Raw genomic sequence first — 26,577 nt, 5'->3', positions numbered from 1 at the left:
TACTTACTACACACAACCTCACAATGCGTTTCCTCGCCTCTCGAGCCCTCTCGATAGGGCGCCAGGCTTTCTCTCAGCAGCCTGTATCATTCACACAGCGGGCTACTCTCACCACAATCAAGCCAGCCCCCGCCCGCAGACAAACGTTCAAGAAGCACGTCTCGTACAAGCCGGACCCTCAGGAAAAGCCCGTCAACCCCAACAAGAACAAAAAGATTCCCTACAAGGCACGACCTCTTGAGCAGCCTATGGTCCCTCTACCAGCGAAAGATCCCAAGGAAGTCGGCACGTATCTCCGATATATCATCAAGCGTACACCATCTTTGCAACTTCCCGTCTATCGCAGGTGGATGTCTGGAGGAAACCGCTGTATCGTTGTGATCAAGAAGGTGAAGGGCGACCACGCCAAGCTGGTCAAGGATTTGTCGGACGACCTAGACATTAAGGCAGAGAACATTCGATTAAATCCTGTAACACAACATATTGAAATCAAGGTCAGTGGGGTATTCATCATATTTACTACATTCGGAACTGACATCATTACAGGGCGACTTGTACGCCGAGACTATGAAATGGATTCTCAAAGTTGGTTTTTAAAGAAACTCCATGACGACTGATGTATCAAGGATTCTCGCAGGTTCTGCTTTTGGAGCAATATGGAATGAGGATGTAAAAAGTGTATCATATGAACCAGTCGTCCCTATTTAGACGACCAAGGATGTACAATACATGGAGTAATGCAAAACGCATCATAGAAGCATATTTTTGTTTGTCCCTAAAGCCTTAATTTGTTCACCTTTCAACATCCTGTATACACCCGTGCATTGACAAGCAGTTTCATCGTCACCTGTCATATCCCCAAACCATCGACTCCAGAATGCAAGTCTAAACGAGAAGCACACGCTTCAAATGACAAGACACCAATCCCATGTTTCTGAAAACACTAACATACAAGCTTATACGGGTAATGGTGTGGTTAAATCCAAAAGACGAGCCCAGATATATGTAAATTATCTCCCAAGGGCAAAGAAGGTGGAGAGTTTCTGTAGCACCTCTTCCTTTGACCACTCTGCAGATTGCATGGACAAAGCCTCGAGAAGACCATGAGGTGCCGGCATGGCTTTAGCTGGTATAGACGATGTAGGATCATTCGGGTCCCTAGCCTTCTCGGCTAATCTCCTTAAAAGTGCCACCGATACAACAACGATGTAAACTAGTTCTGGGTCTTTTCGTGGGGCAGCCCGAGGTCCCTGGTTCTGAGGCTGCTCGTATAGCTGACTGAGGTCGCGGATAAGCCTGAAGAGGTTCTGGGCAAAATCGTTGCCGGACGAGAGCCAGGCCTGAGCAACACCGCTGTCGTGACCTGGGGCCAGTGATGCCAAAATTTCAGCCGAAAGCAATCCTTGCATTAGGAAAGGCTTGCGGACCTCGACAAGAGATGGCAGGCTGGGTAGACGTGCTTGTGATTTTGCCTTATCCGGAATAGGGGCTATGGCCAAACCAAACGCTCGCGTAAGCAATTCGTAAGGGGGGTTGCTAGCAGAGTCAAGGGCGAAAACAGTTTTGTAGTGTGTGCGGTTAGGTTCATCGCGTGCCAGTAACTTTGCCAAGGCATCGACAGCATGTGGCAGGTAGGCATGCAGACTTGGTTCGTATTGTGAGAAGAAGAGGGTTCCATCCGAGACTGTGGGGTTAGGTGCTGGCGCGAATGCAAGGAGGAATTGTAGAAGGCAAAGGGCCTGTTCCCGTCCTGGAATCTCTATTGTACCAGCGATGTTGGACAGCAGAATAACGACATCTTTCATGAAGTCCAGCGTATTATTCTGAGATCTCAGAAGCATCGTCCGCGTACCGAGATATCTGATTACAACGCAAAGAAACTTGATGACAATCTCATCTGCAAGAACTGAATGATTTTCGTTTGCCTCGCCGGGGAACGACAAATTGCGCAGGATTGTCGTCACACATATTAATCGATCGACGGCTCGATCTAATTCGTATTCTTGAGTGCCGAAAACAGGCAAATCACGAATGTTGAACCGCTCCAAGCGACAAGCTCTCAGGACATCTTCATACGGAGATATTTGGATCTCATCCGAAACCTCAACTGTATGCTCGGCCAGCATCTCCACCTGGTCCTCGGCACACTCGATAAGTGCCTCTATCAACTCGTCGCAGTATCGAAGTTGGATAAAGTGCAGTTGGTTCATGGAGCACGACGCAGCTGCCAATACGTCAAGGGCTAGGCGCGTCTCTCCGTGAATTCCACTCTGCAAACTCTTGGTCAGAGCAGCGATGTCGATATTTCCAAGTTCATGTAGAGGAGGCACATCTGGTTTCCATCGCTCCAGCTCTGTACCCAGTTTACTGAAAGCATTTAGATCGACACCTCCAAACGTGGAAAGCTCCCGAGCACATGGACTGTACTCATCAGATTGTGGTGCCAATCGGGGCATTTTCTCTGCAACCGCCGTAGGTGCCACCGAGGCCTGTCGTCCTTCACTCTGCGACATGCTTCCTGCCCTTCGAGCTGCAGGGGACTGGGCACTCGAGAAGTCCGGCAGAGCAGAGCCTTCCATGGATTGTGACAAGGTGCGGGGGGTCTGGCCTGGCATTGCCGCAGGTTGTGGCTGCATCTGAGATTGCGGCGTTGAGAATCCATTGACTGGGGGTTGGCCGGGCGGCATTTGCTTCATGGGAGTTTGCTGCTGCATCTGAGGCTGCTGCCCAGGTTGAGGCATTACGCCTTGGTTCATTTGCTGCCCAGGTTGCATCTGCTTTTGTGGTGTGCCTTGTCCCATGAGTGCGCCTTGACTTTGAGGTTGCTGTGGTTGTGCTTGTTGTTGAGGTTGCTGCTGCTGTTGATGTTGCTGCTGCTGCTGTTGTTGCTGTTGCTGTTGTTGTTGCTGCTGCTGTATCATTCTCTGCTTCTGCTGTTGAGCCATCCACACTTCCTCAAACTTATAGAGGTTGCGTTCATAGATCGTTCTCAACGTTTGCGGCACTACAGGGTTCTGAACCGGCAGTCCCAGCATCTGAGCCACATGCGGCCAGCCATTCGGAGTTGTAGTGGCCTGCTTATAACCTCCTTTGTTTTGTACGGCTTGAAAGAGCATCATCAGGTTGACTGGTCGGTCCATAACCATCGGATTAGGATCCAACGGCAAGCCCTTCGAGTTCATCAGGGTTGTGAGATTCTTCATGAACTGTTCGGGATTCACGTTGGTCATCATCCTCTGCTGTGGTCGCATGCCGCCCTGCTGCATTTGGCCATTGGGCATCCCAGCTACTTGCTTATTAGGCATCATGCCACGACCCATATTTTGCGCCTGCATCTGTGCTTGCATTTGAGCAGCATTGCCTTGAAGCTGTTGCTGCAGCCTCATTTGATAAGCAGCCATCTTCTGTTGATCGGTCAGTCCTTGACGTTGAGGAGTTTGTTGCCCCTGCGGCTGCTGGCCTTGCTGCTGCTGTGGCGTTCCTTGCTGCTGTTGAGATTGCTGCATCTGAGGAGGATACATGTTGCCCTGCATCTGAGCCATGTGCTGTGGCATTTGACCCATCTGCTGGGCCATCATTTGATTGCCAGCCATCGCATTCGGATTCGGTGAAGGTCGGGCGTTCGAGGGAGACGCGGCAAAATTCGTATTGAAGCCTTGCGCCATGTTCTGCATATAATGGTTTGGCTGCGGAGTGCCATGTTCGGAGGGTATCGGTGATGCCTGGGGATTGAATTGCTGGCCGCTGGGCGAGAAAGGATGTGGCGATGCGGTCGCAACTCGCTGGGGGACACTTCCTGGTCGCATTTGATTACTCATATTCGGAGAAGGGCTTGCGTTTGCGGAGCCATTTGCTTGGAGATGGGAGAATTGACCGGGATTTTGCTGAACCGCGCCGGGTTGAAACCCGCCTGCAAATGATTGCTGCTGTGGCGTTTCTGAGCGCGATGTCGGAAGCATTCCGGGATTCTGACTTGGAGAGCCAGCGAGACTTTCGTCACGAGGGCGAGGACGCTTCGATGGAATAACGGAATTGGTTTGATATACAGAATTCTGGAAAGAAGGTGAGGCATTGCGCATGGAGCCTGGGCCATTAGGCATGGCGGCGCCCATTTGTTGCTGGTTCTGAAACTGAGCAGCATTGAATTGGCCATTATTGGCCATGAAAGCAGAGGGATCCATCATGGAACTGACAGAATTAGGATCGTTCATATGAGGAAAGCCGTTGCCATTGTGGTTGGGGACGGCGTCGTTCATCCAGGTGCTCATGGCGATCTACCCAGCAGGCTGCGCGCGACAGAGTTAGCGATCAGCAGGCACGCGAAATGCGTCCATGGAGGAGCGCCAAGAAGACGAGGATACAATGACGAAAGGCTGAGATGGGAAGCGATGAATGGAAGATGAGGCAGTGACACGGTGGTGATGGGACAAGTCGCGTCGCGGCGTGGGTTTGGTGGAGAGTAGTGTAGTGCGAGAGACCAAACCAGACCAGCGAGAAGACCTTGTGTCAGCCTGCCAGGTGCTGGGAATGGACCAAGTCAAAAGGGACAGGAAAGTGGGCAATGAAAAAGAGCACGGATTGGTGGGCACGGTCGTCGGTGCAGGGCAACGCGCTTCGCTCAAACGGCAGAATGTAGATGGGAATGACGGGGTCGGGTGAGAATGAATGGAGAGGGAGGTAGGTAGAACGAGGAAATCCAGCAGGAAACGAGCGCGCGACAGGATGGACAGGACCTGACGGAAGCAAACGAGCAAGGGACAAGGTACTGTAGCAGCCACTTTCAGTTGCCAGCACCGCCAACAGTGGAGAGCGGACAGGGCGATGATGGTCAGCCAGCGACCTAGCCAGCCAGCCAGCCAGTGAGGGAGAATTTTTCGCGGTTATGGGGAGAATGAACCAAGCCAAGGACGCGCAGCACTTTGAGACCAGTCCCATCCATGCAAAAGTACGGGCGATACCTGGGCTAGCCAACCAGACCAGGGCCTAGCTGAACGACCAACGGGGAAAGAGGAAAGTCGAAAGAATAGTGGACAGACAAGGCAGGCAAAAGTGAAGCGAAACGACGAGAAACGACAGCGTTCCCGTACAACACCATCTATCGCACTCAGTCTTGGAGGGAATGGGAGGGCGCATGCATAGGCAACAAAAAACGGTGCAGGAATCGAACAAGGAGATGAAAACCTTACCAAAACGAAAGCGCGCGCGCGTTTGTAGTAACTTTTGGGATGAACTGCAATGCTTCAAGTCTGGTTCGCCTGGGTTTCAGCGGACGGTGAAGACTGGTCTTCTGAGTCGGGGGGAGGCTGAGCCAGTTCTGCGGCGCGCTTGCTTGGCTGCTCTCGGCTTAGCGTCATTGATGAGTCCCCTCGTAGGTCGTACCTGTAGCCAATGATACATTGCTGTTAGTGAGGAAGTAATTTGAGCAGTGACACTGATAGTGTTTACAGTGCATGTTCTACCAATCCCTAACAGTGGAACTGGGATTCCTCTCCACATCGTTAACACGATTCCTCCTTCCAAATCTGGAGCCCAGCAATTACAAGAATGCTGCATGTGACAACCAATGCCTTGTGAGCGATCGATAACAATAAAACAAACAGCAATGATGGATCCATGACTCCATGGATAATGCTAGGGCTTATTGGAAAGAGAACAATTGATACCCATATATCAAATCCCGGATTCCAGGCGTGTGTTGAAACAGCACGAAGTGCCGAGCGACATTCGGATATTGTCTTGCTTATGTTTTGAACCATTTTGATGCGCAGGATCTCGATCTCCTCGCATCAGATTATGGAACACAAACATAAAGACCGAATAATTCGCATGCTTGCCAGCTAGGTTGTCTCAAGGCCAAATACCAGAGGGCAAACAACAGTATGTGGAGCCTTCTCGAGTCCAGTCAGACTTGACAATTTTGAAGGGGGAAATGCGTGGGTTTTCGCCGAAATAGTGCGTCCCGAGTGAAACAACAGCCGTCTAGAGTATCATGAACTCAGTGGCATATCCGTATCTGCTCCATCCATGTATTCCAATGAAAGGGAGGGGCCCAACCTGAACACGCGGGATGTGTCGCACAATCTGGCACCACAAATGTTCAATGTAACAGTCCTCTCAAGACCAGCATCTGCTTCTGCACACTTGTGCAGGTGCTGTCTCATCCAGATCGAATTTGGCCGTATTCAGTCGCGGGTGCTGACCTACTGCCCTGTCCAGTCCAGTCCAGTCCATTCTTTTTGGCCCCTGTGCTGGTGACAGTGGCCCGGGAGTTCTGGGCGGGCTGGCATCTTTTTGGGGTCGGCATGACCCATACAAAGAAAGGAACGGGCCATTTGGCACCAGGAACATGTCAAACCCGTTCCGCTCGTAACGGCACCACTGCGCACCCCAAAGGCAGTGTCTGCTTCGTTAGACAGTCAGAATTTTCCGTGATGTTTCTTCAAACCATTCGGTTTGGGCAAGTCTTTCTTCCCTTCCTTTTTTTTTCTGACTGAAAGAGGCGCAGAGCTTGTAGGCTTTGAGCCCGTCCTGGGATTGTCTGTGGTGGCGCCTGATGCGGGCTGTCCACCCACCACTGGCGCTTCCCGGGTGGATGCCAGTGGATGGATCCTTGTCGGGCAGGTCGTCATGGCCAGAACAGCCAGCGCCGTCTCAAGTCGTTGTGTTCTGGGCTACCTTTGAGGAGCCGGTCAAGCCCGTCACCCTCGTTTTGTCGTAAAAATCCATTCGTTTCTGTCTGTCGTTTTGCTCTGCTGAGCGCGATGGGTTTCTCCTGTGGTTTTTAATATTGTTTGTCGAGAGCAAAAGCAATTGAACTGCCGTGGCTCCCACTAACACCCAACCCAGCAGCTTGGGGTGCCCTGAAAACCACTGGACCCGACCCGACGATTTGGAGATGGCTCCGCGTCCGTATAAGTGAGCAGCTCAAAGGGCAAGTGTGAGCACAACAGCAACACAGATCAAAAAAGAAGGGAACCAGAATGAGGGAATGAAGGAAAAGAAGGTCAGAGAGTTTGAGAGGGGAAAACCGGTGGGAAATGGGCAGCGAGAAGGAACGGGGGAAGGGGGGTAGTTATGTGAAATACCTTACCTTGCCTTGCCTACCTGCTGTACTGTACCGTACCTGGACTGGGCTTGCAACCTCAATTCACTTTGAGCAATTCAACTCCTCCGTTTGTTAACGAAATTTTCTCCGCTCAAGTGAGCTCCGATCATGTCGCTTTAATTGATAGTCCCTCATATTACTTGTTTCATTTCTTCATATTCAGGCCCTTGACTTAATTGCCAGTGCTATTGCACCTTGGTACTTCCACGCTGCAGCATGAGGTTGGGTGTCTGTCTGCTGTTCATCCTCACCCAAATCTTCCAGGGTTGAGCCTAATCTGAGAAAGTCATGGATGGGAGGACAATCGAAAGATTACTTTTGCCATGGACCAGCAACTGCAACTCAATTTACGACGCATCTCCTTACTGTTGGATACCTAATACGTGTTCCCTTTTGGCTGAACCTTTGATGATTCCTCTCCAGTCCCAGCCTTGATCCTCCCATTTCTTACTCACGATCCGACCGCCCACTCACACTCTCTAGGTCGCGCACTGTACGATTCCAGATCATCCACGCGCCGCTTTGAGGTGGGTGACTGACTTGGCAGGGTCTGTTTCTCCCACGGCCCTAATAAACACGGTCAATCATTCTCATGCTCATTCACTATCGTGCTTTCGTTGTTGACCTTCCATTCAACGTACAGTATGCTGGGTTGTAGCTGATGTTTGTTGGTTGGGTGTTGGTGACCCCTCAAGGAATGAATGGACAATTCTCTAACTATTTCCTGTCAAGATATCCATCCCACACGTTGGGAATCAAGCACTGACACAACAGAGTGGCAGACCACAAACTCAGCATTAATTGAAAGCCTTTTTCTCCCCCTCTTCCCCCCCTTCCAATCTCTCCTCTGTCTGTCTCTTTAGTTCCCTCCTCTTCTGCTGTTGACCGCGCCTCTCCCCTCCATGTAACTTACCGTGCTTTAATTCCCCTGTCATGAATTCACCCCACATCAATTAAGAACGGGGTCAGTGGCAAATGATTTACTGTGCTACGAGTACGGGCACGGGCAGAGATAGCTAAAAGGGCTAAAGGGATAAGCCAATGCCTCAAATTGCTTATATTTCTTTCCCGAGCATGTGTTGTTGAGTGTTCGTGTCAGTGTTACTGGCTGGTCAGCGAAGCCATGGGAAGGGTGGTGAGCGATCAGTAGAGGAATGGGCCAACCAGATGAAAGGCTGCAGATCTGTCTCGGTCCCTCACTTTGGAAACGCCTTCTCCTGTCCATCCCAATGGAAGTGGCATGAGCATTGCTTTTCTGTTTATTAGACTGTCTAGGTTAGTAGTTAGTTTCCTGTACCATTGACACCACCTCTGCCTCTGCTCTGAATCAGACGGAGCCGAGAAAGTTTGCCCAGAAGCCTTTCCGGCACCACAAACGCTACATTCATAGTCTCACTCAATCTCTCCCACAAGAGACCATTCTGGTCCCTCGCAAGCTGGGTAAATGGAACCCTACTATCGAAAACAAGGTGGCATATCGGAATGTCTTTTCACGTGCCATAAGCAAACAGTAGGTACCTAGCTAGTCGAGCAACCAACCAGACTTTGGTTAAGCAAAGCTACGCCTTGAATGAAGCTTATCATGGTCAATGCAGAAACCTGCACATGCAGGACGACCGAGATGTCATTCTGGCTTCCCCATGCATCGCTAACTTAGGTACATGGTGCATGATGCCATAGAGAGTGTTCCAGTCGCTTGCAGGGCCAACAATCGCGTGGCATGGAGCCCTCGCCAGGCACCATGGCTTGTTGGTGGATATGATACTCCCTGAAAGCCGCTTTGCTTTATCCTAATGAGCACATAACTGAGTACTAGGCATACAGCAGTTGGTTTTCTTCTTGCTGTGTCAACAGACTCATGGTGGTTTGACTCTAAATGGAGTTACCTCTTCACATTAGCGCTCTCATTCTGGATCACGCTGATGTTGTCCAGCCCCACAAGTTAACTTCGCGACGGGATGATCCCAAAACGCTGGGTCACCCTAACATCGGGCCGGGGCTTGCAACCACCACACGGCGATCCCCAGTCACTTCAGGAAGCCTGCAAGCCTGGGAATCGTCGTGCATTATCTCGAAAGATTATGCGACTGTAATATCACTCATGCCGAAGAAAAATGTAGCTTTCTCGTGCGTGAGACATCTTTGAAGAAATCATGTCGGAACATTAAACGATATTCGATATCAGTCACTTACATCAAGACAGGTGATACAGTGGACTTTTATTTCATTCATAGAAACAACCATCATCAAGGTACTTGTTTCATATTGAACTTCAAACTGCAACATTTGCAAAAGAAACAATATAAAATTTTGAATTTCGCTCTATGATTATTTTCCCCTCGGTCCCCCTACCTCTCTACCTCTAGATTGCTTCCATCTTCTTCTTGGTATGCTCCAGGACTGCCCGAATGCCCTCATCCAGAGTATCCAATGCCAGGTATCCATCTATCCATGCTACCGTCTTCTTCTTCAATTCCGCAGGGTCTGTTGTTGTTTCCAAGTACTTGTTCAGGCGTACCAGTACCTCTCTGAGGTTCTTGGGGAATTCCGCGGTCTGGGGGTTGACACCCATGATTGGCTGTCGAATGTGAACATTGCAAGTAGCTGGGTGGTTGGGGTACTCCTGATCGAGGACGGCAAGAACATGCTGGGATATTCTGGGCTGAGCCGGGACCTTTGTGAAAGTCGAGAAGAGGTTGAAGAATCTCTCGGCAGTGTTGGCGCCAAAGAAACTTTGCTTCTTTGAGATATCGAAAATGGCCATCGGAAGCGCACCGTCCATGGCGGGGTTGGATTTCAGCTGCTGCGCCGACTGCTTGTCGATAACCTTGGCCTGTGTGTTGGATGGTTCAGGAAGGTCGTCCTCCTCCTCTTCATCATCACTGTCAATAAGTCGCATTTCATCTCCCTCTTCCTCGCGATCAGGTCGGAGCACATCCTGGCCAGGCTTTGCCTCTGCCTTTCGCTTGTCGACCTTCTCGAGCCACTCCATCTCACTTCGTGCATATTCGACCCACAGCTGCTCGTTGGTGGTGCAGAATCGGCAGCCTCTCATGAAGAATCCACGTGCAGCAGCCATGTCGCCATTCTTGGCTGATCTGCGACCTGCCATTGCCCATAGCTCGGGGTCGGTGGGCATCATGCGCAGAGCATTGGTCATAGTCTTGCGCCAGCGCTTGGATGCCTTGACGCTTGAAATGTATGAAAGGTATTCGCGCCAAAGCGCGCTGCTTCCTGGGTGTCGGTTAACACCTCGTTCATAGATGGCAAGTGTGCGACCCTGACCGGCGTGGGCAGAGTTTAGGTGTCGGATTTTAAGGCGCTTGCAACGTTTGGTACGGAGGGACTCGAGAGACTGCTCCCATTGTGCGTATGAAGACCACTCAGAAGGCCTGTTTCCGGGCGAGAGTACTCTGTGCTCGTAATCGTTTCGCTTCTGAACAATAGTGCGGATCTCATCCTGGAAGGGCGGGCAGAAAAATTAGTTGACGATGTCTTCGCAAAACAAAAGTAGCAACAACATACCTTTGAGAAAATCTCCTTGTCCTCCCACTCTCGCAATTGCGGCACTGCGCGTTCGAGATAGAATCTCGCCTTTTCAGCGACACCAGCCATGTTAAACGTTTGCGACCGGAATGGGTGATTATGGTCTGGTCTGGAAAGGTATTGAACGTCGTCTTCAGGTAACTCAGTGGATGTGGAAGTTTTTTTGCGGACAAGGCTGGCAAGTCGACAACTTTTTTAGTGGAGCATTATTCAGCCTCGTCTTGGTGGGCGTTGTGTTTGGTCGCTGGCGCAGGGTCGACATTGCGGCCGCTAAAACCGATGTTCACCAAAAATGCTGATCTCAAGCTCAGTGATTTTTTCCCCCCCTCCTGGTTCCCGTGGAAAGCGTTGTTACGCGCGCCGTTGATTAGGCCCCCGCTCCTACCCTCCCCTGCCTCTCATTCGCTTCGGGAAGGCGCGCGGGCCAGTGTCAAAATCCGATTTCCGAAAACAACCTCCATGAACCCTGCTCTTTCTACCCTTTAGTGGCTCCACTTTGAATTATAATCCAAGTATTACGTCGCGACGGAGGTAATGTTAAAGGTCCGAGGGCCGTTCCTGTTCGCCAAGAGGGCATCTCACCACTTTCTTCTCTGTTTATTATCGTCGCTCGTTCTGAAGCTTCAACTTTTTGGTTTGCGGATTGTCCGGATGGGACTCTAGAGAGCTTGTTTCGTTCTTTCCTCCTGCAAAATGGCGTCTAAATACAAGGACAAAGACACCGGCGTCGTCCTCAGCTTCAATGGAAGCTTGGTCAGTTGGGCGCACACAACCGTCGCGTACAGTATGTTGCTTGCTTGCTCGTTTGCTGTTGCGTTTCTGCAGGCGCTGTCGTTGCAGAAATGCGTGATAATTTGATTGAATAGCTAACACTTGTTGTTCTAGCCGCCTTCTTCAGCGCATTGGTCATCGGCCTGTACCTTCACTACCACAAGATCGTCCAGAACGAGTTCTACGGTTATCCGCAAGAATGGTTTCCCTCGGTGTCGGCAACAATCGGTGATCGATACCCAGAGCGATCCTTCTTCATGATCTTCATTGCCATCACATCCGGTACACGACAATTAATTCAACTACACAGCAGCCTTCTCTTGCTGACAAGGAATAGGTCCTCGATTCGCTCTTGTCGGCTTATGGTATCTCCTCACGCGCAAGCCCGGCCAGAAGCTTCCCACGTTCGTCGCTGTCATGGGACTCGTGCGAACGCTGACCTGCGGTGGATGGACATACATCACCTCTACAGATGACCACGATTGGCACGACATCCTGATGATCTCGTATATTGTTGCGACGCTTCCGTGGACGACTGGCTGCATCGTACTCAGCCCCGCCAACCCCCAGGCAATTAAATACCGAAAGTATCTAGCGTCGGCTTTCTTCGGAACCCTTGTGCCATTGATTTATTTTTTTATTCAGCACAAGGTCCATCGTGTTGCTGGAGGTAAGATATCGCTTAACCATTAAACGCCCGTGCTCATATAGCCGACTAACGAATCGCGTCATTCAGCCTACACCACATACGCCTTCTTCGAGTGGTCATTGATTATCTTCGATGTAGCCTTCGACGCCGTAACTGCCCTCGATTTCAGTACTTTTGATATCGAAGTTAGGGACGTCAGGGGTGCGAGAAAGGGGTACGTTCATTGGCTTCCCAGATAGTCTTTGGCTTCCAGAACAGCCTTTTACCCAATAGACACGTTTCAAGGTCATTGTCTAAGTATTTTGCAGTGAGAATCATTCATCAGTACCATCTGCTGTTTTGGAAAAAGAGTAAGTGTTGGATGCATTGAATGAAAGTAAACAATTATTAATATGAACCAATAGAAAGGAAAAGGAAACTGGTGGCGTCTTAGCTGTTCGTTTCAGCTGGTCCGAGGCACTTGATATTGCCGCTGAAATCTACCATGGGGTAAGTTGTCGCCTGATTTGCGCACGATCGGAAGTGACTGGTCACTAACTCGTTGCAGTACGTTTTCTGGTCTATCTTGACCAGCTTGGGACTTGTAGTATGGTGTAAGTAAACTGGCGGCTGTGAGAAATTACTTGCATGGTTCTAACACGTTGATAGACTTCCCACTCTGGTACATGGGCATTTCCGGATACGAAGTCTCGGTTATGACCACCATTTCGCCTTTTATTCTTGCAAGCCGCTCGGCACGATCTCTGGTGGTGAATAATCTGCGTGTTGTGCACCTCCTTTCTCTGGCAGGCATTGCAGCTTACCTAGTCGAGGAACCTACCATGCGTCTTTTCAGCGTTGGTTTCGGTGTATTCATGTCATGTTTGGGCTGGGCTGGAACTCTTTTCGCGGAGTCTGTGCATGAGGGTCGCCTCGAGTCCAAGATTCTCGGTTGGATGATTGGTCTCATCCTTTCGTCCACTGCCAAGTTTGCATGGTGGACCAATAATCCTATTTGGCCTATTATGCATGCTGCGAATGGTGGTTGGAACAACACTGGTCTTGTGCTCGGTATCATCGCTGCTCTTCGCTTCACACGAAGAACACCTCTCACTGCTGGTCTCGTTACCAGCCCTGCCAAGACCAGTTCCAGCTTCCTTGCCTCGCTTGGCCTAGCAGGGCTGTTCTTTGGCCTTCACTCGCTGCTCTCCGACACCAGTACGATGATCCTCTGGGGCTGGGAAGGATATCCTATTCGTGGCCCTTACTTTTCTACTCATGGCTGGCTCACTGTTCTTGCCATGTCTCTGGGAGTGTTCAGTGGGGTTTGGCAACCCAGGGTCGCGAGCAGTTGGGGTGCCTACATCATTGGCACCGCTGGTGCCATGTTTTTGACATTTTTCAGTCATTGGTCTGGTTACTATGGTGCCCTCACGCTTGCTACTTACTTGATGGCATACTCAGTTCCGATTCTCGTCCACGCAGCCAAGACGAGTCCTGCAACAACTTTTGGCAATGGGTTCCTAATCTACAACTTTTTGGTTCTCTTCCACGTATGGGTTGTGGCCTATGCTTTTGTTCCAGGAGGCCAACTTGTCCGCGAGCATACTGACTGGGTCATGTATACCATGATGACCTGTATTGGAGCTGGTGTGTACGGCATCAATGTTTCCAGCCCCCAGCGACAAACTCCAAAGCGATCTCTACCAACTCAGCAAAGGAAGCTCTTCGGGATCTCAACCATCATGATAAACATCCTGTTTCTCATCTCGGCATTCCAGCGCTTTCCTGCAAACAATCACCGGCCATATCACGGAGAGGATCGTATCCTCACTGCTGGTATCTGGACGATCCATTTCTCATTCGATAATGATATGTGGGCGTCAGAGTATCGCATGCGAGATCTTATCAAGGAATTGGAGATTGATGTGATCGGTCTTCTGGAGTCTGACAACCAGCGCATCATCATGGGTAACCGTGACGCTACACAATTTCTTGCTGAGGATCTTGGCATGTACGTCGACTATGGTCCTGGCCCCAACAAGCATACCTGGGGTGCTGCTCTGTTATCCAAATTTCCCATCATGAACTCTACACATCACCTTCTACCCAGCCCTGTTGGTGAGCTAGCCCCTGCTATTCATGCTACGCTGGATGTCTATGGTCAGCCTGTGGATGTGTTTGTCTTCCACTCTGGGCAGGAAGAAGATCCCGAGGATCGACGTCTCCAATCTCTTTACCTCGCCGAGCTCATGGGCTCAACCCCTCGCCCAGCATTCTTGCTCAGTTATCTGGTAACAAAGCCAAAGGAGGGCAACTACAACACCTACGTAAGCGATAAGTCGGGTATGAAAGACGTGGACCCGTCAGATTGGGACCGATGGTGCGAGTATATCCTTTTCAAACGTCTTAAGCGTGTAGGATATGCCCGTGTCAGTCGCAGCTCGATCACGGATACCGAGCTTCAAGTTGCCAAGTTCAAGATCCCTGAGTCCAAGGAGGAGATTGCAAAGCTGGAAGCCCAGTCAGACAAGGAGCGCAACCGCCAGGTTCAGGAAAAGGACGTGCCCGAAGGATGGAGGTTCCCTGCCATGTTCCGGGGTGATGGTGTGCGACAGCATCGATACCATGTCTTCAATGAGCCAAGGTATTTTAACTAAGCAGGCTGCGCATTGTGATTAGGGTGTGTCAGCAGTGCGGCACTGGTTTGTCGTCAATGCTGAGTATCACTGGGACAATTTATACCTTGGAGGAGTTAATGGGCAGAGGAAAGTTCGGGTAATGATTAATGTACGGTGGCAAAGTCTATGAGCTTAGTGTTAGTGCGTACAATATATATCCCTGTTGCGTTATTGCGTCTTGGTTGCGCTGTGATCCTGTAGTACGACGTTGTTGTTGATGAATGAACTGATAGGTACCTATGTAGTGGTTACAGGGTAGGGGATGTGTAGTTGGGCAATAATCGTACTGTCTGAGTGTGCAGGAAGTTGGGGGCTATATGCAGTTGTCCATTGTCTGTCATGTTGCGCTCTGGATCTGTCTTGGTTGCATGGATGATTTATGGCGTTGATGTGTGGCTTTTGGGTTAGATATTGTTCTCGTGTTTGTTTGTTGGCTTAGTATTTGCAGTAGGTATGTTGATAAGAGTTGGGCAATCAAAACATAGACAGGAACCCTGCCTACTGGGTAGCAGAAAAGTTGACCTCCTAAGTCTTAGGTTACAAAAACAAATAGCCTAAAGACCATAGTCTAAGTAGCATAAGCTGATCTACCAATTTCATCTCTTAGGCTTCCAGCGGCCAATTTTTCTGGTATCCTGAGGCCTGCCTACCTGGGTACTGAGTCTAGATAACAGTGTCGTAACGAGCATCACATGGACTTTTGACAGATTTAACCCTAACAGACTGTCAGCGGCTGACCAAGAAACTAGATAGGAATTATTACCCTATCGTATCCATTTTTGCCAATGTTGTCGCGAAAGAACCTGTCGTCAAACTTGAATTAGGCATGTATACAGCAGTTTTCCGTACCCACTCCGAACGAGAACATTTCCGTGCCCACTCACGGGACTCCGAGTACCCACAACGCCGCGGTCATCATCGGGCTTGATGTAGCCGAGAGCAGGGAGGGCAAGCTTGTTATCCCCTGCTCGCTTCGTATTCATGACCAAGAGAAAGTAAGACACTACTGATTCCGTAGTGCGGGACAAGCACCGCTGGTTGAGCCATATCAGAGATCAGCACGGGTTCGGACCACATAGCAGCACCAACTCGAGTTGGAGAACAAAGATGGGGAACAATGGTTGATTGATGATTTATATTGTTCAGGAGAGGAATGACGGCATATAGACGTTGGCTCGGCTCGGCATGGTATGGTATGGGGGATCGATTGACGTCTCACCGCACTTCAATTAGTAAAGCCCGATATTGGGCAGGTGACCTCTATGTACCTATGTAATGTATCAGTGAGGCTAGACTAACGACTACGATTTCAGCATTGTTGTCGTAAGCCAGCGGGCGTTGTTCTTTAGATATGGCTTCGATTTAGGTACAGGGGAAGAGAACGGGTGGGTTTATATCACTGCAACAAGGAAGGGTAATTAATTACACAGCAACATTATCATAGCTCAAAGACACTATCTAATACAATTCATAACCCGACCTTGAGAATTATTCAAGGAACCTCGAAACACTTGAAGCCATCACTAACAAAAATCCCCAAATTCCAGAAACCCCACACAACAATCTGGCGCTCCAACTAACTACATCCATGCATTTAAAACTTCCCCCGCAAATCTCACGGACAGTTCTCAATTTCTCCGCGATCTATCCAATGCCGTCCCGCTATTTGCAATCCGAACTTAGCCGCATACAAGGCTTTTTGGATGTTTACACCCCCTCCACCCTCCATTTCCCACTTCAAACGAGCTTGTGAATACTGACAGCCTTTGTGTGCCGCCTCCAGCCGATTAAGAGCGTCAGCCAGGTCATGGATTCAGTGAAAGAATGCGAGAATGGGGCATGAGGAGCTAGACGAGACGCGAGAGAGGGTGGTCATGGGGCAGCTTGCAGCTTACAAGTTGCTTTGTGTGTTGATAAGGGCTATATGTAGTACTATTTAACTCCCCGGGCCTTCCGTCTCATTTCCTTTATTGTCTACCCTTCTATCTATTCATTCCCAAGATTCTCTCTGCTTGTGTATGAATAAGACAGGCAATATGACAGTCGATCTAGCACATCTGTGGGTGTACCTGGGGTTGTTGGTAGGAGGAGGGTTATTCTATGTAAGTGACTTGTCGCATATCTTGTACCAAAGCTCGAGACTAACATATTCAGGGCTTCAGTATTGTCATCTACCGAGTCTTCTTCCACCCTCTAGCCAAGTACCCGGGTCCTTTCATGGCCAAGATCACAGATGCCTACCAACTCTACCACGCCTGGAAGGGCGACAGACAGATCGAGTTCTGGCGCATGCACGAAAAGTATGGCCCTGTCGTCCGCTTTGGCCCTAACTTGGTCTGCTTCAACTCCAACAAGGCCCTCAAGGACATCTACGGCTTCCGCTCAAACGTCCGCAAGGCCGAGTTCTACAATGCCTTTGTTCATCCCACTGCCAACACCCACAACACTAGCGACAAGGAGGTCCACGCCCGCAAGCGCCGTGTCATGTCTCAGGCTTTCTCCGAGAGTGCCATGAAAGAGATGCAGCGATACATCCTGGGCAATGTTCGCACTTTCTGCGAGCAGATTGGTATGTTGGAAGGCTCTGGCGAGGATAACAAGGGCTGGACCAAGCCTCGCAAGATGAGCGATTGGTGCAATTACCTTGCTATGGATATTCTTGGTGATTTGTGCTTCGGCAAGGCTTTCCACATGCTCGAGAGTCCAACCAACCGTTTCGCTCTGCAGCTTGTTGAAGCCGCCACCACGCGCCATCTTCTTGTAAGCGAATCATAGAAAGCCATGCGAGAACCTGAAGCTGACTGGCCTTAGTGCGGAACCATGCCTATCGTCAACAAGTTGAACCTGGACAAGATCCTCTTCCCTGGGCTCGCTGCCGGCCGTGCTCGTTATATGGCATACAGCAAGGGTCAACTCACCGAGCGCACCAAGCTTGGTGAGGAGACTGACCGTCGCGACTTCTTCTACTACCTCCTCAAGGCTCGCGACCCCGAAACTGGTCAGGGATTCAGCACTCCTGAGCTTTGGTCCGAATCCAACCTTCTGTAAGTAATATGCGCCAACGTTAAATGATTTAACTAATATCTGGACAGTATCATTGCTGGTTCCGATACTACTTCCACTGCCATGGCCGCCACCCTCTTCTACCTCGTCCGATGCCCCCGCGCTCTCAAGAGAGTCACCGAAGAAATCCGAAGCAAGTTCAACGATGTTGAGGAAATCTGCCAGGGCGCCACTCTTGCATCTTGCACCTACCTCCGCGCCTGTATTGATGAAGCTATGCGAATGAACCCATCCGTCGGTGGTATCCTCCCCCGCGAGGTTCTCTCTGGAGGCATGACTATCGAGGGCCATGTCATTCCTGAGGGCACTGTCGTCGGCGTTCCTCACTACACGATCCACCACAACGAGTCCTATTATCCCTCTCCATATGAGTACGTGCCCGAGCGATGGCTCGTGGGTACCCTCAACCCCCTCACTGGTCAAAACACAACCGAGGCCGAGGTCGCTCTGGCTTCCAGCGCATACTGCCCCTTCAGCGTTGGGCCCCGTGGTTGCATCGGAAAGGGTCTTGCCTATGTTGAGATGACAAACACTCTCGCTCGCACCATGTACATGTATGATATGCGCAAGGCCGTCGGTATCGTTGATCCCGCTGAGGGCAACCCCAAGAATGAATGGGGTCGACACCGGCCTGGTGAGATGCAGCTGGTTGACATCTTTACGAGTGCTAAGAACGGACCAATGGTTGAGTTCCGAAAAGCTGACCACATGTCATCTTGATTGGGAAACAAAAAAATAAAAATAAGGAGAATATGAAATGTGCCGAATGACTTGTATCTACTATGGCGATATTGCAAGCATGGAAAGATTGCCTTGCCTATTGTTTAGTGCTCTGCATAAAGGGACAAACAAAGCATATGACGGAATGATAAATTGCAAAATAGATAAATAAGAATAAATCAAACAAAATTGAAAACAAAATCTATTAATTTTACCATTACTTGATGAGATGAAAAATCACAAACAACAAACGCTGTGCTTTAGATTAATGGGCTTCGATAAATTGAACAATACTAGGCTGAGGTTTAGGGACAGGCACTTTAGCGCACATAAAGACCCACTGTAATGTTGAATGGGTGCAGGTAGCCAGAGCTTACCGCGTTGGCAAAAACCCGGCGGCCCCAGCGAGGCTGGGAGAGGCTATGAGGTCCAATCTACTGTCTAAGCTTTCTTTCGTTGAAACACTCTCTGACCAGTTTTCATTCCTTCGCCTTCTGACAATAACTTATCTAAATATAACAGTTACCCTACCACCATTGGTGCTGAAAGAACCCCAACGTCATGAGGTAGCTTCTCATAAGGCGACTTTGGCTGATAGTGTCAAAGTTTCTACCCCAAAATACCTAACCACGACAGCGCATTCAATCATCCATCAATATGGTCATCTGCAAATTCTTCCAGCAGGGAAACTGCAAGTTTGGCAGTATGACTTCCTCGGCCAGTATTTATCACGGTATCAACCATGCTAATTGATCAACAGGTCGATGTCGTAACGAGCACATCAACCCGAACGATCAGAACCAATCTTCAAACCGCTTTGGAGCTTTAGGAGGAGGCAGCAACAACCAGAGCCCAGCTGGTACGAATGACATTCGAACTTGGAAGAACGAAAGGAATTGACAGCTTGACAGAAAAATATAATATAAACGCCGATACCATCGAAAAAGATTTGACGACCGAGGTACCGCAATGGATCCTATCAGCCTATGCGCCAGGGAGAGACGCTCCTGAGCAGCTCTTTGGCGGGTTCCCACGCGAGCAGAGTTTTGAAGAGCTTCGACTACACTTTATGATGGGCAAAGCTGCAGGAAACGAGCAACAAGCTGTGAGCACCTAGTCAATCATTCCTTTTGCATGGAATAACCCCCAAAGCTAATCCGCGATGCGACTGTAGTTGAACGAAGCGCAAGAGCTGTACGCGAACGCGCAGCAACAAATGCAAACTGCCCTCGGCGATACCAGAGGGGCTGTGGAATTTCTGGTCAGCGCCGAGAACAACCACCCCAACCGACACGATGTTTGCAGAGAAGGAACGCAGGGAGCTCCTTTTGGTGAATTCCTTGTTGGAAAACGACCGAAATCTACCATCGCCGACCCTGGAGCCCAGTCGAATGCATTCGGAGCGAACAACAATAACAATGCATCCCCATTTGGCGGCGGCGCATCGACCGGCGCAAGTGCTTTCGGACAGCCCTCAGCTCTAGGCGCAAAACCAAGCGCTTTTGGAGCCCCAGCATTTGGCCAACCGTCACAGCCAGCTCAGGGAGGCACGGCATTCGGACAGCCTTCACAGCCATCAGCTTTTGGGCAACCCTCGCAACTGGGGCAGTCTGGATCAGCTTTTGGACAGCCCGCTCAACCCTCGGCTTTTGGTCAGCCATCTCAGCCAGCTTCAGCCTTTGGTCAACCTTCAGCGCTAGGTGCGAAGCCCAGCGCGTTTGGTACACCGGCGTTCGGACAGCCTTCTCAGCCCAGTGCAGGAGGCAGTGTTTTCGGTCAACCGTCGCAACCAAATGCAGGAGGTAGCGTTTTTGGTCAACCATCACAACCGAACGCACAGGGTAGTGCGTTTGGCCAACCGTCACAGCTTAATGCTGGAGGTAGTGCTTTTGGACAAGCCAGCCAGCTTGGTGCAAAGCCAAACCCCTTTGGAGCTCCAAACGGAACAAACAATAATTCTAGTCCCTTTGGAAACGCGGCCAACAACAATCCTCCTGCAGCGAACCCTTTTGGTGCTCCCAGTGCTGGTACAGCGAACAACCAGAATGCCAGCCCATTTGGAGCAAACAATAACCAGAGTAATGCTGGAGCCAGTCCATTCGGAAAGCCTTCTCAACCTGCACAAGGGACGTCGCCTTTTGGACAGCCATCGAATGCACCAGCAGCATCTAACCCGTTTGGTGCCTCCAATGCTACGCCGAACCAAAATGCGAACAATCCCTTTGGCCAACCCTCACAATCTCAGACCAATGGTTTTACATCACAGAACAACCAGCCGCAAGCTAACAATCCATTCGGCAAGCCAGCCCAGCCGGCAGCAGCAAATCCCTTCGGCCAACCTTCAAACACTACACAACCCTCGTCGAACCCATTCGCGTCGCAACCCCCGACATCAACCGCTGCTTCAGGGAACCCATACCCGCCCAACAGCAGCCGGCAGCACCCGCCAGTCGAAAGCTACAGCTCCAAGGGGGCAGATGGACGACTCTCCATGTTCAAAGGCAAATCTGTCATGTACAAGGATGGTAAGCCTGGAATTCGGGAGTTTGATGGATCATGGCGACGGATCTGGTTCCCGGATGGACCTCCAGGATACTCAGCGGATACAGAGTTGCCTTCTGAGAAGTACGATGACAAGACAAAAGCCCAATGGATGGCTTTCGCACAGACAGGTGCCTTCCAGGGCGATTTGATGCCAGAGCTACCGCCGCCACGGGAATGCACATTGTGGGACTTTTAAGTTACCATAGCGAGAGACGAAGAGTCACCTCACAGAGGCTGTTATATATGATGAGAGAGGGGGAGAAGAGCTAGAGCGAGGGAAGGCGTTGGATTATTCAAGAGATTTTATACTCTGAGCATATATTGGCGTTGCGCATGAACAGGAAGGGTTGTATAGGATTATAGTAAACCACATTTCAACAAAACCATTCAGTCAAAGCCAACCTTGGGGTACTCGTTGCTTTTGGTGATATATTTCTCTTATGTATGACCGTGTATGGTTTGCTGCTTAATTTGCATAGGTAGGTAGGTATCTACTAGACATGTACCGTCCTGTTTACGGTTTTAAATAACTGAGATTTCAAACGATCCAAACCCATCTTTTCCATATATAGAGGATCTCAAAAACGAGGCAGGTGGATTCAAGTGAGATCATCTCTAATTGCTTCCTGCTTCCATTATTAGCTTTGATGTTGATTTGCGGCACTAACGACCAGGGCAGCTCCTTCTGCCTTTATGCCCCAAGCCATTCGTGGTTTAGTGCTCCAAATTATGACACGCTGATTGGTTGGATACTCAACTTTGTACCTTCTCCAAGTTGACTTCATCCATCAGCTTGCAGGCAGTGAGAACCCACTTTCTGATGAATCATCCGGCGATGCCAACGCTTGAGCCACGATACGATTCTTGTGGTATTAATGAGCAACAGTTTATAAGAACGGCTCTTCCTTGACTCAAAAGCCCACAAGTCAACAAACCCACCAATTTTTCTGATCAAAAAACACAAACACCCAGAGTCAAAAAGGATGGCTTCTTTACCGCCCCTCGCACCCTTCCCCCAGTCATCATGGCGGCAACATCTCTCTTCTAGCGAGTGGAATTCGCTTCTTCAAGCCTGGACCTCAATCTGCCGTGCCCTTGTCGCACTCCCTGAAAAGGACCTCAAGACATCTTTATCTCGCGACGACTCCATCGCAACGTTTCTCTCTTCTTTTACAGAAGAGACAGCAGAGGCAGGCTTCACGATCCTAGAATCTCACTCAACGACACTGCCTAAAGCTGTCTTCCAACTTACTTCACGAGTTTACTCTGTGTCTCCCCCTACGCAACTCTTCGGCCATGAGTTCTTGGCAAATCTTGCGAGGGTATTCCCCCGGAAAGCTACAACGCCTCTTATTGCACAACTCTTTCAACAGCGTACTGCCCCAACAGAGGCGAGTCTCACAGGGCTAAAGAAACAACTTATCCCTCAGCTGGAGGCTGGAATCAAGGGAGATTTGAAGATAGTCGAGACCCGTCTTATACGGCTAAACTATCTTCTGCATGCTTCACCAGATTCCTGCACCTTATTCCTTGCTGGATCTGATTTCCTTGACGCCCTTATTATCTGTTTTCGCGTCATGAACCCACCTCTGCGGAAGGTGATACTCACAACTGCCTATTTGTGTCTTATCGGCCTTATAGATGTCGAGCCGGCCAAGTGGTCTATGTTGAGCGATCAGCTCTACGCCCTCAAGGAAGCGGCTGATGCCCACAAGGACGGGCCTCTCAATGCCAACGACTCTCTTGTCCCTGAACTCATCACCAATACTCCTCTACTCAAGATCCTACTGAGAAGGGCGGAAGACTCTGGAGCAGCGACGGACAACTTCAAGAAGCGAATCACAGCACTTGAGGCCTACAGAAAGGGCGCCATGATTCGACCCAAAAGACTGGTGCGACGAAAAGTGGACAAGGGCAAAGGAAAGGAGACGCAGCAGGAAGTCGATGCTGACATTCACGTCCACCGGATGAGTCTGATCACGCAGGTACAGGATATATTTCCTCACCTCGGATCTAGTTTTGTATCCAAATGCCTTGATGAATATGGAGATGATGTGGAAAAAATCGTAATGACTCTGCTAACTCAGCCTTTACCGCCTCATTTGGCCAACGCTGATCGCAGCGCAGCCTTGTACGATATACTCTGCCATCTGGCTAACTCTCAGCTAACCATAATTAGGCCATCGCATTCGGAAACCGGACACACAGATCTTGCACCACGACCTACCCCTCCTCAGGTTCCTACACGACACAATGTGTTTGACGATGATGATTTCGACCGACTTGCAATGGATGTATCCAAGGTTTCCTTTGGAAAGAAGCCCGGCAAAAGCGCCGATGAAATGCTCAAGGACAAGGAAAACGCGCCGAACAAATCGGCCATTCTCTCTGCCCTGGCGGCATTCGATTCTGATGATGACGAACGTGACGATACTTACGACGCTGATGATGTGGGAGGTACCGTTGATGCGTCCAACCAGGAAGCTGATGCGGCGAGCGACAATAACGAAGAAGCACTATTCCGTGCCTACCAGATGGACTCTAAGCTGTTCGATCGAGATGCCGCGACAAGACGTGGCGGTCCACGAGCCAAGCTAAGACAGGAGACCGGCATGACTGATGAAGCAATCGAGGGATGGGCTCTCATACTTGTGAGAAACCCGCAGCAGAAACGACGACTGGAAGCAAAGTATGCCTTCAGTGGACAGCAAGCACAAATAGACCGCACGTCTTGGCGAGCATCCCCAGCTGGATCTGGAGAAGAAGGCAGTGATCCTGATGGTGGGTCATCCAGAGGTGGTAGAGGTGGTGGCCGGGGCCGAGGCCGAGGGCGTGGTCGCGGTAGAGGAGGCAACGTCGCAGGACCTACTGGCGAGAAGGAAACGGAATCGGCAAGGAAGAACAAAGAGGCGAACAAGGGATCTCGGGCAAATCACAACCGCCGCGATGCTCGAGCTAAGAAGATGGCGCGAGGGGGCTTCGCAGGATAGTCTTAACTATCAGTTCTCAGCCTCTTCCACCTTTCCGACCCCATGTCCACAGCGAAACTGGATGTTCGCTTTCGAGTTTGAGTGGGGACTCTAGCTTCCGGGTCGTACAAATCCTCGTGATCCAACTCTGTGGCATAGGGGCTCCTCATGTCAGCAATCATAGGAGTGCCTGGATAACCACTGGGCCCTGCTGGCGAGACGATGCTGTTGAAAAAAGCACCTGCCTCTTCTATGCCCGGATAGCGATGATAATCCCTTGGTGTAGCTAGCTCTGAAACTGCCTCAATCGAGGTGAGATCCTGGTCGCCATCACCTATGCCCATTATCATACTTTGAAGCGACATTCGTGAACTTCTTCTACTGCTGTTGAGGTAGGCTCGTAGGTCAAAGCATTGGCGGCACGATGGATGTAAAGGGAAACGGTTTGCTTCATCGCGGTGCTGCGGAAGCTGAGGGCGTGACTGTTGCCCGCATTTTTCCTGGATGTCGTCAAAGATGTCTGCGATGGGAGTGAAGTAGGTGACACGCTGTCCAGGTCCCCAGTAGTTATTGCGACCCCAGATTTGCCCGATGAGACTGTGAGTGCTGGCGTCTACAACACTTGCACCACTATCGCCGTTTACACCGATGCCGCCGCGGATCCATGCATCCTCATCATCTTGCGGCCATGGCTCTTCGATAAACCATTCTCTAGTAGCTTTGAGAGTTTGATTCGCATCCCCGGAGACATAAGCAGGGATCTCGCAGATCTGACCTCGTTGGTATCCAGATGTTCGACCACTGGACAGGACGTCAGCGCCCGGTGTGATAGCCGTTGTGGTTGCCACGATAGGTTCTTGAGTTGGTGGTAGAGTCTCCGAAGGAAACCGCCGGAGAATATTTGCCTGTGAAGTGCGAGAACCGATCAGAGCCCAGTCTGTTACAACAAGCGGTTTATCCGCATCACACTCGTCCCAATATGGATCATGTGATATTCTTGTTGTCTTGAGATTGAGTCCGGATGTCACCTCAAGTCTGCCGAGTCTGAAGCTTGTCTCTTGCGCCATGGCATCGTGTCCCTCCTCAACGCACCGCTTGCGATCTTGAGACGAAGGATGCTCAACCTGCACCTCTTGAGCAAGTTGTTCATACGCCTCTAAGAAAGGATGGAAGTTGCCCAGCCAGTAACTTCCACCGCCGACAGTTATACAAGGACCAAGTGTAGCTGTACTATCATCAAATGCACCGTTTCCTGTAACGCCGATACTATCGCCCATACAAGGATCACGGAAGAAATAAGGATTTCGGGCAGAACAGATATCGTCTTTGTGGTCTTTGCTTAGGCCACGAGCCCAGGTCACGGTTCTGTTTATTTCTCCTTGGGCAAATACAAAGGTAACAAGTGTCGAAAAGTTGGCTGGAATAAGGTCTTGAACGTGGCTCACGATCAAGACCTTGCGAGCCCGAGAGATTCGCTTTGGAGCCATGATACAAATTCGTTTAATTTGTGGTGATTTGCCCCGAGTGACGGTCACCACATGGCGGGGTCCGACCCAAATGGGTAGATACTGTGACAAGAAAGGGAGAATGGCGTGTTCGAAAACCAGTGGGAAACTCGTTGTTTCTATACGCCGTGACGCTCGTCCTCGGATAAGGTCTGTGGGGCTGTCTGCAGCTCGTGGTGTACCTTGGCATCGTTAACGTACGACCATTTACAAGAGCTGATAGTTCGAAGAATATACAGTGTGGTAACATGACAGGGACAAGAGATTCGAGACACTTACCCGCACTCTTCTTAGCTCGCTTGTCAACAACACCACGGAGTCGATCTAGGCATTGACGTTTTGTTTGGGATAAACCCAAAGCCATTTCTGCCTCAGGATCACAACTCTTTCTTTTCCGCGATGTGATAGTTCCAACGGGCGTTATGCTCGAAGACGACCTGTCGTATTTCTTTGTATTGTCGTCTGCTTTCGTTGGAAGTTCCCATTCTTTTGCATCATCTTTCCCATCCTCCGGATGAGCCATAGAAATATGGGACTGAAGGATACGAATGCTTTGAAATGAAGTTTCTGCACATCCAGGGGATGGGCAAATGACAAGATGTTGGACTTTGACGTGATAGATGAGACCGTCCCTGGTAGAGAAACTGGGTTGATCACAGCCAGCCCAGTTGCATATATAGGTGTGGGAAGATTTAACATGAGAATTAAGTTCTTTATCGGAAGAGAAAGCCAGCTGGCACTTGGGGGCCAGGCAAATAAAAGAAGGCGCCGGATTATCAAGGCTTTTAGTTCGCCCGCTGCGACTCAAAGGACTGGGGCCTCTTGAACGACCTCGACCGTTCCGGACGGTCAATGTGTCGCCAGTATCAGTGGAAGAAGAAGAAAACATGGAGCCTGTGGATGAGAAAGTGTCTGCACTTATACTAGATATCGTACTCATTTCTCGATTGTCAGACACATCGGCGTAGTTGAAACAAGAATCCACCTCTAATTTAAGAGGAGATACAGAGCGGTAGTAGTCGCCTGTGAACTCGGATTGCATAAA

At 50.1% G+C, this 26,577-nt stretch overlaps 8 protein-coding genes across 8 annotated transcripts; 5 read left to right on the top strand and 3 right to left on the bottom strand.

Moving 5' to 3' along the window:
* Positions 1–23: 23 nt before the first annotated feature.
* On the top strand, positions 24–597 carry FGSG_06072 (uncharacterized protein; the record flags this gene model as incomplete). Its single annotated transcript, XM_011326393.1, has 2 exons — positions 24–494; positions 547–597. The coding sequence occupies 2 exons, from the start codon at positions 24–26 to the stop codon at positions 595–597; spliced, it is 522 nt and encodes a 173-aa protein (XP_011324695.1).
* A 413-nt stretch (positions 598–1,010) lies between these two features.
* On the bottom strand, positions 1,011–4,650 carry FGSG_06071 (uncharacterized protein; the record flags this gene model as incomplete). The annotated part of the gene is made up of 1 exon (XM_011326392.1): positions 1,011–4,650. The coding sequence occupies exon 1, from the start codon at positions 4,266–4,268 to the stop codon at positions 1,011–1,013; it is 3,258 nt and encodes a 1,085-aa protein (XP_011324694.1). The 5' UTR covers positions 4,269–4,650.
* Positions 4,651–9,467: 4,817 nt separating this feature from the next.
* Positions 9,468–10,720, bottom strand: FGSG_06070 (uncharacterized protein; the record flags this gene model as incomplete). Its single annotated transcript, XM_011326391.1, has 2 exons — positions 9,468–10,565; positions 10,631–10,720. 2 exons carry the CDS (start codon positions 10,718–10,720, stop codon positions 9,468–9,470), a joined length of 1,188 nt encoding a protein of 395 aa, XP_011324693.1.
* A 624-nt stretch (positions 10,721–11,344) lies between these two features.
* On the top strand, positions 11,345–15,001 carry FGSG_06069 (uncharacterized protein; the record flags this gene model as incomplete). The annotated part of the gene is made up of 9 exons (XM_011326390.1): positions 11,345–11,435; positions 11,537–11,704; positions 11,760–12,092; positions 12,159–12,285; positions 12,380–12,421; positions 12,476–12,560; positions 12,619–12,664; positions 12,720–14,697; positions 14,986–15,001. 9 exons carry the CDS (start codon positions 11,345–11,347, stop codon positions 14,999–15,001), a joined length of 2,886 nt encoding a protein of 961 aa, XP_011324692.1.
* A 1,739-nt stretch (positions 15,002–16,740) lies between these two features.
* Positions 16,741–18,711, top strand: FGSG_06068 (uncharacterized protein). Its single transcript, XM_011326389.1, has 4 exons — positions 16,741–16,833; positions 16,886–17,491; positions 17,543–17,775; positions 17,824–18,711. The coding sequence occupies exons 1-4, from the start codon at positions 16,768–16,770 to the stop codon at positions 18,512–18,514; spliced, it is 1,596 nt and encodes a 531-aa protein (XP_011324691.1). The 5' UTR covers positions 16,741–16,767; the 3' UTR covers positions 18,515–18,711.
* A 460-nt stretch (positions 18,712–19,171) lies between these two features.
* On the top strand, positions 19,172–21,254 carry FGSG_06067 (uncharacterized protein; the record flags this gene model as incomplete). Its single annotated transcript, XM_011326388.1, has 4 exons — positions 19,172–19,217; positions 19,275–19,373; positions 19,462–19,619; positions 19,689–21,254. 4 exons carry the CDS (start codon positions 19,172–19,174, stop codon positions 21,252–21,254), a joined length of 1,869 nt encoding a protein of 622 aa, XP_011324690.1.
* A 787-nt stretch (positions 21,255–22,041) lies between these two features.
* On the top strand, positions 22,042–24,048 carry FGSG_06066 (uncharacterized protein; the record flags this gene model as incomplete). Its single annotated transcript, XM_011326387.1, has 2 exons — positions 22,042–23,189; positions 23,238–24,048. 2 exons carry the CDS (start codon positions 22,042–22,044, stop codon positions 24,046–24,048), a joined length of 1,959 nt encoding a protein of 652 aa, XP_011324689.1.
* Positions 24,049–24,050: 2 nt separating this feature from the next.
* On the bottom strand, positions 24,051–25,304 carry FGSG_12864 (uncharacterized protein; the record flags this gene model as incomplete). Its single annotated transcript, XM_011326386.1, has 1 exon — positions 24,051–25,304. The coding sequence occupies one exon, from the start codon at positions 25,302–25,304 to the stop codon at positions 24,051–24,053; it is 1,254 nt and encodes a 417-aa protein (XP_011324688.1).
* Between the last annotated feature and the right edge of the window lie 1,273 nt (positions 25,305–26,577).

This window comes from Fusarium graminearum, chromosome 3 (assembly GCF_000240135.3).
Source record: "Fusarium graminearum PH-1 chromosome 3, whole genome shotgun sequence".
In the NCBI taxonomy this organism is placed as follows: Eukaryota; Fungi; Ascomycota; class Sordariomycetes; order Hypocreales; family Nectriaceae; genus Fusarium; species Fusarium graminearum.
The sequence above is the reverse complement of the archived record's forward strand: the minus strand, read 5'-3'. Positions and strand labels throughout refer to the sequence as shown.

Coding starts and splice junctions, on each gene's coding strand:
- FGSG_06068 (XM_011326389.1), top strand. CDS start 16,768: ATGACAGTCGATCTAGCACATCTGTGGGTGTACCTGGGGTTGTTGGTA. Junction 16,834..16,885: donor TAGGAGGAGGGTTATTCTAT/GTAAGTGACTTG, acceptor TAACATATTCAG/GGCTTCAGTATTGTCATCTA. Junction 17,492..17,542: donor CCACCACGCGCCATCTTCTT/GTAAGCGAATCA, acceptor GACTGGCCTTAG/TGCGGAACCATGCCTATCGT.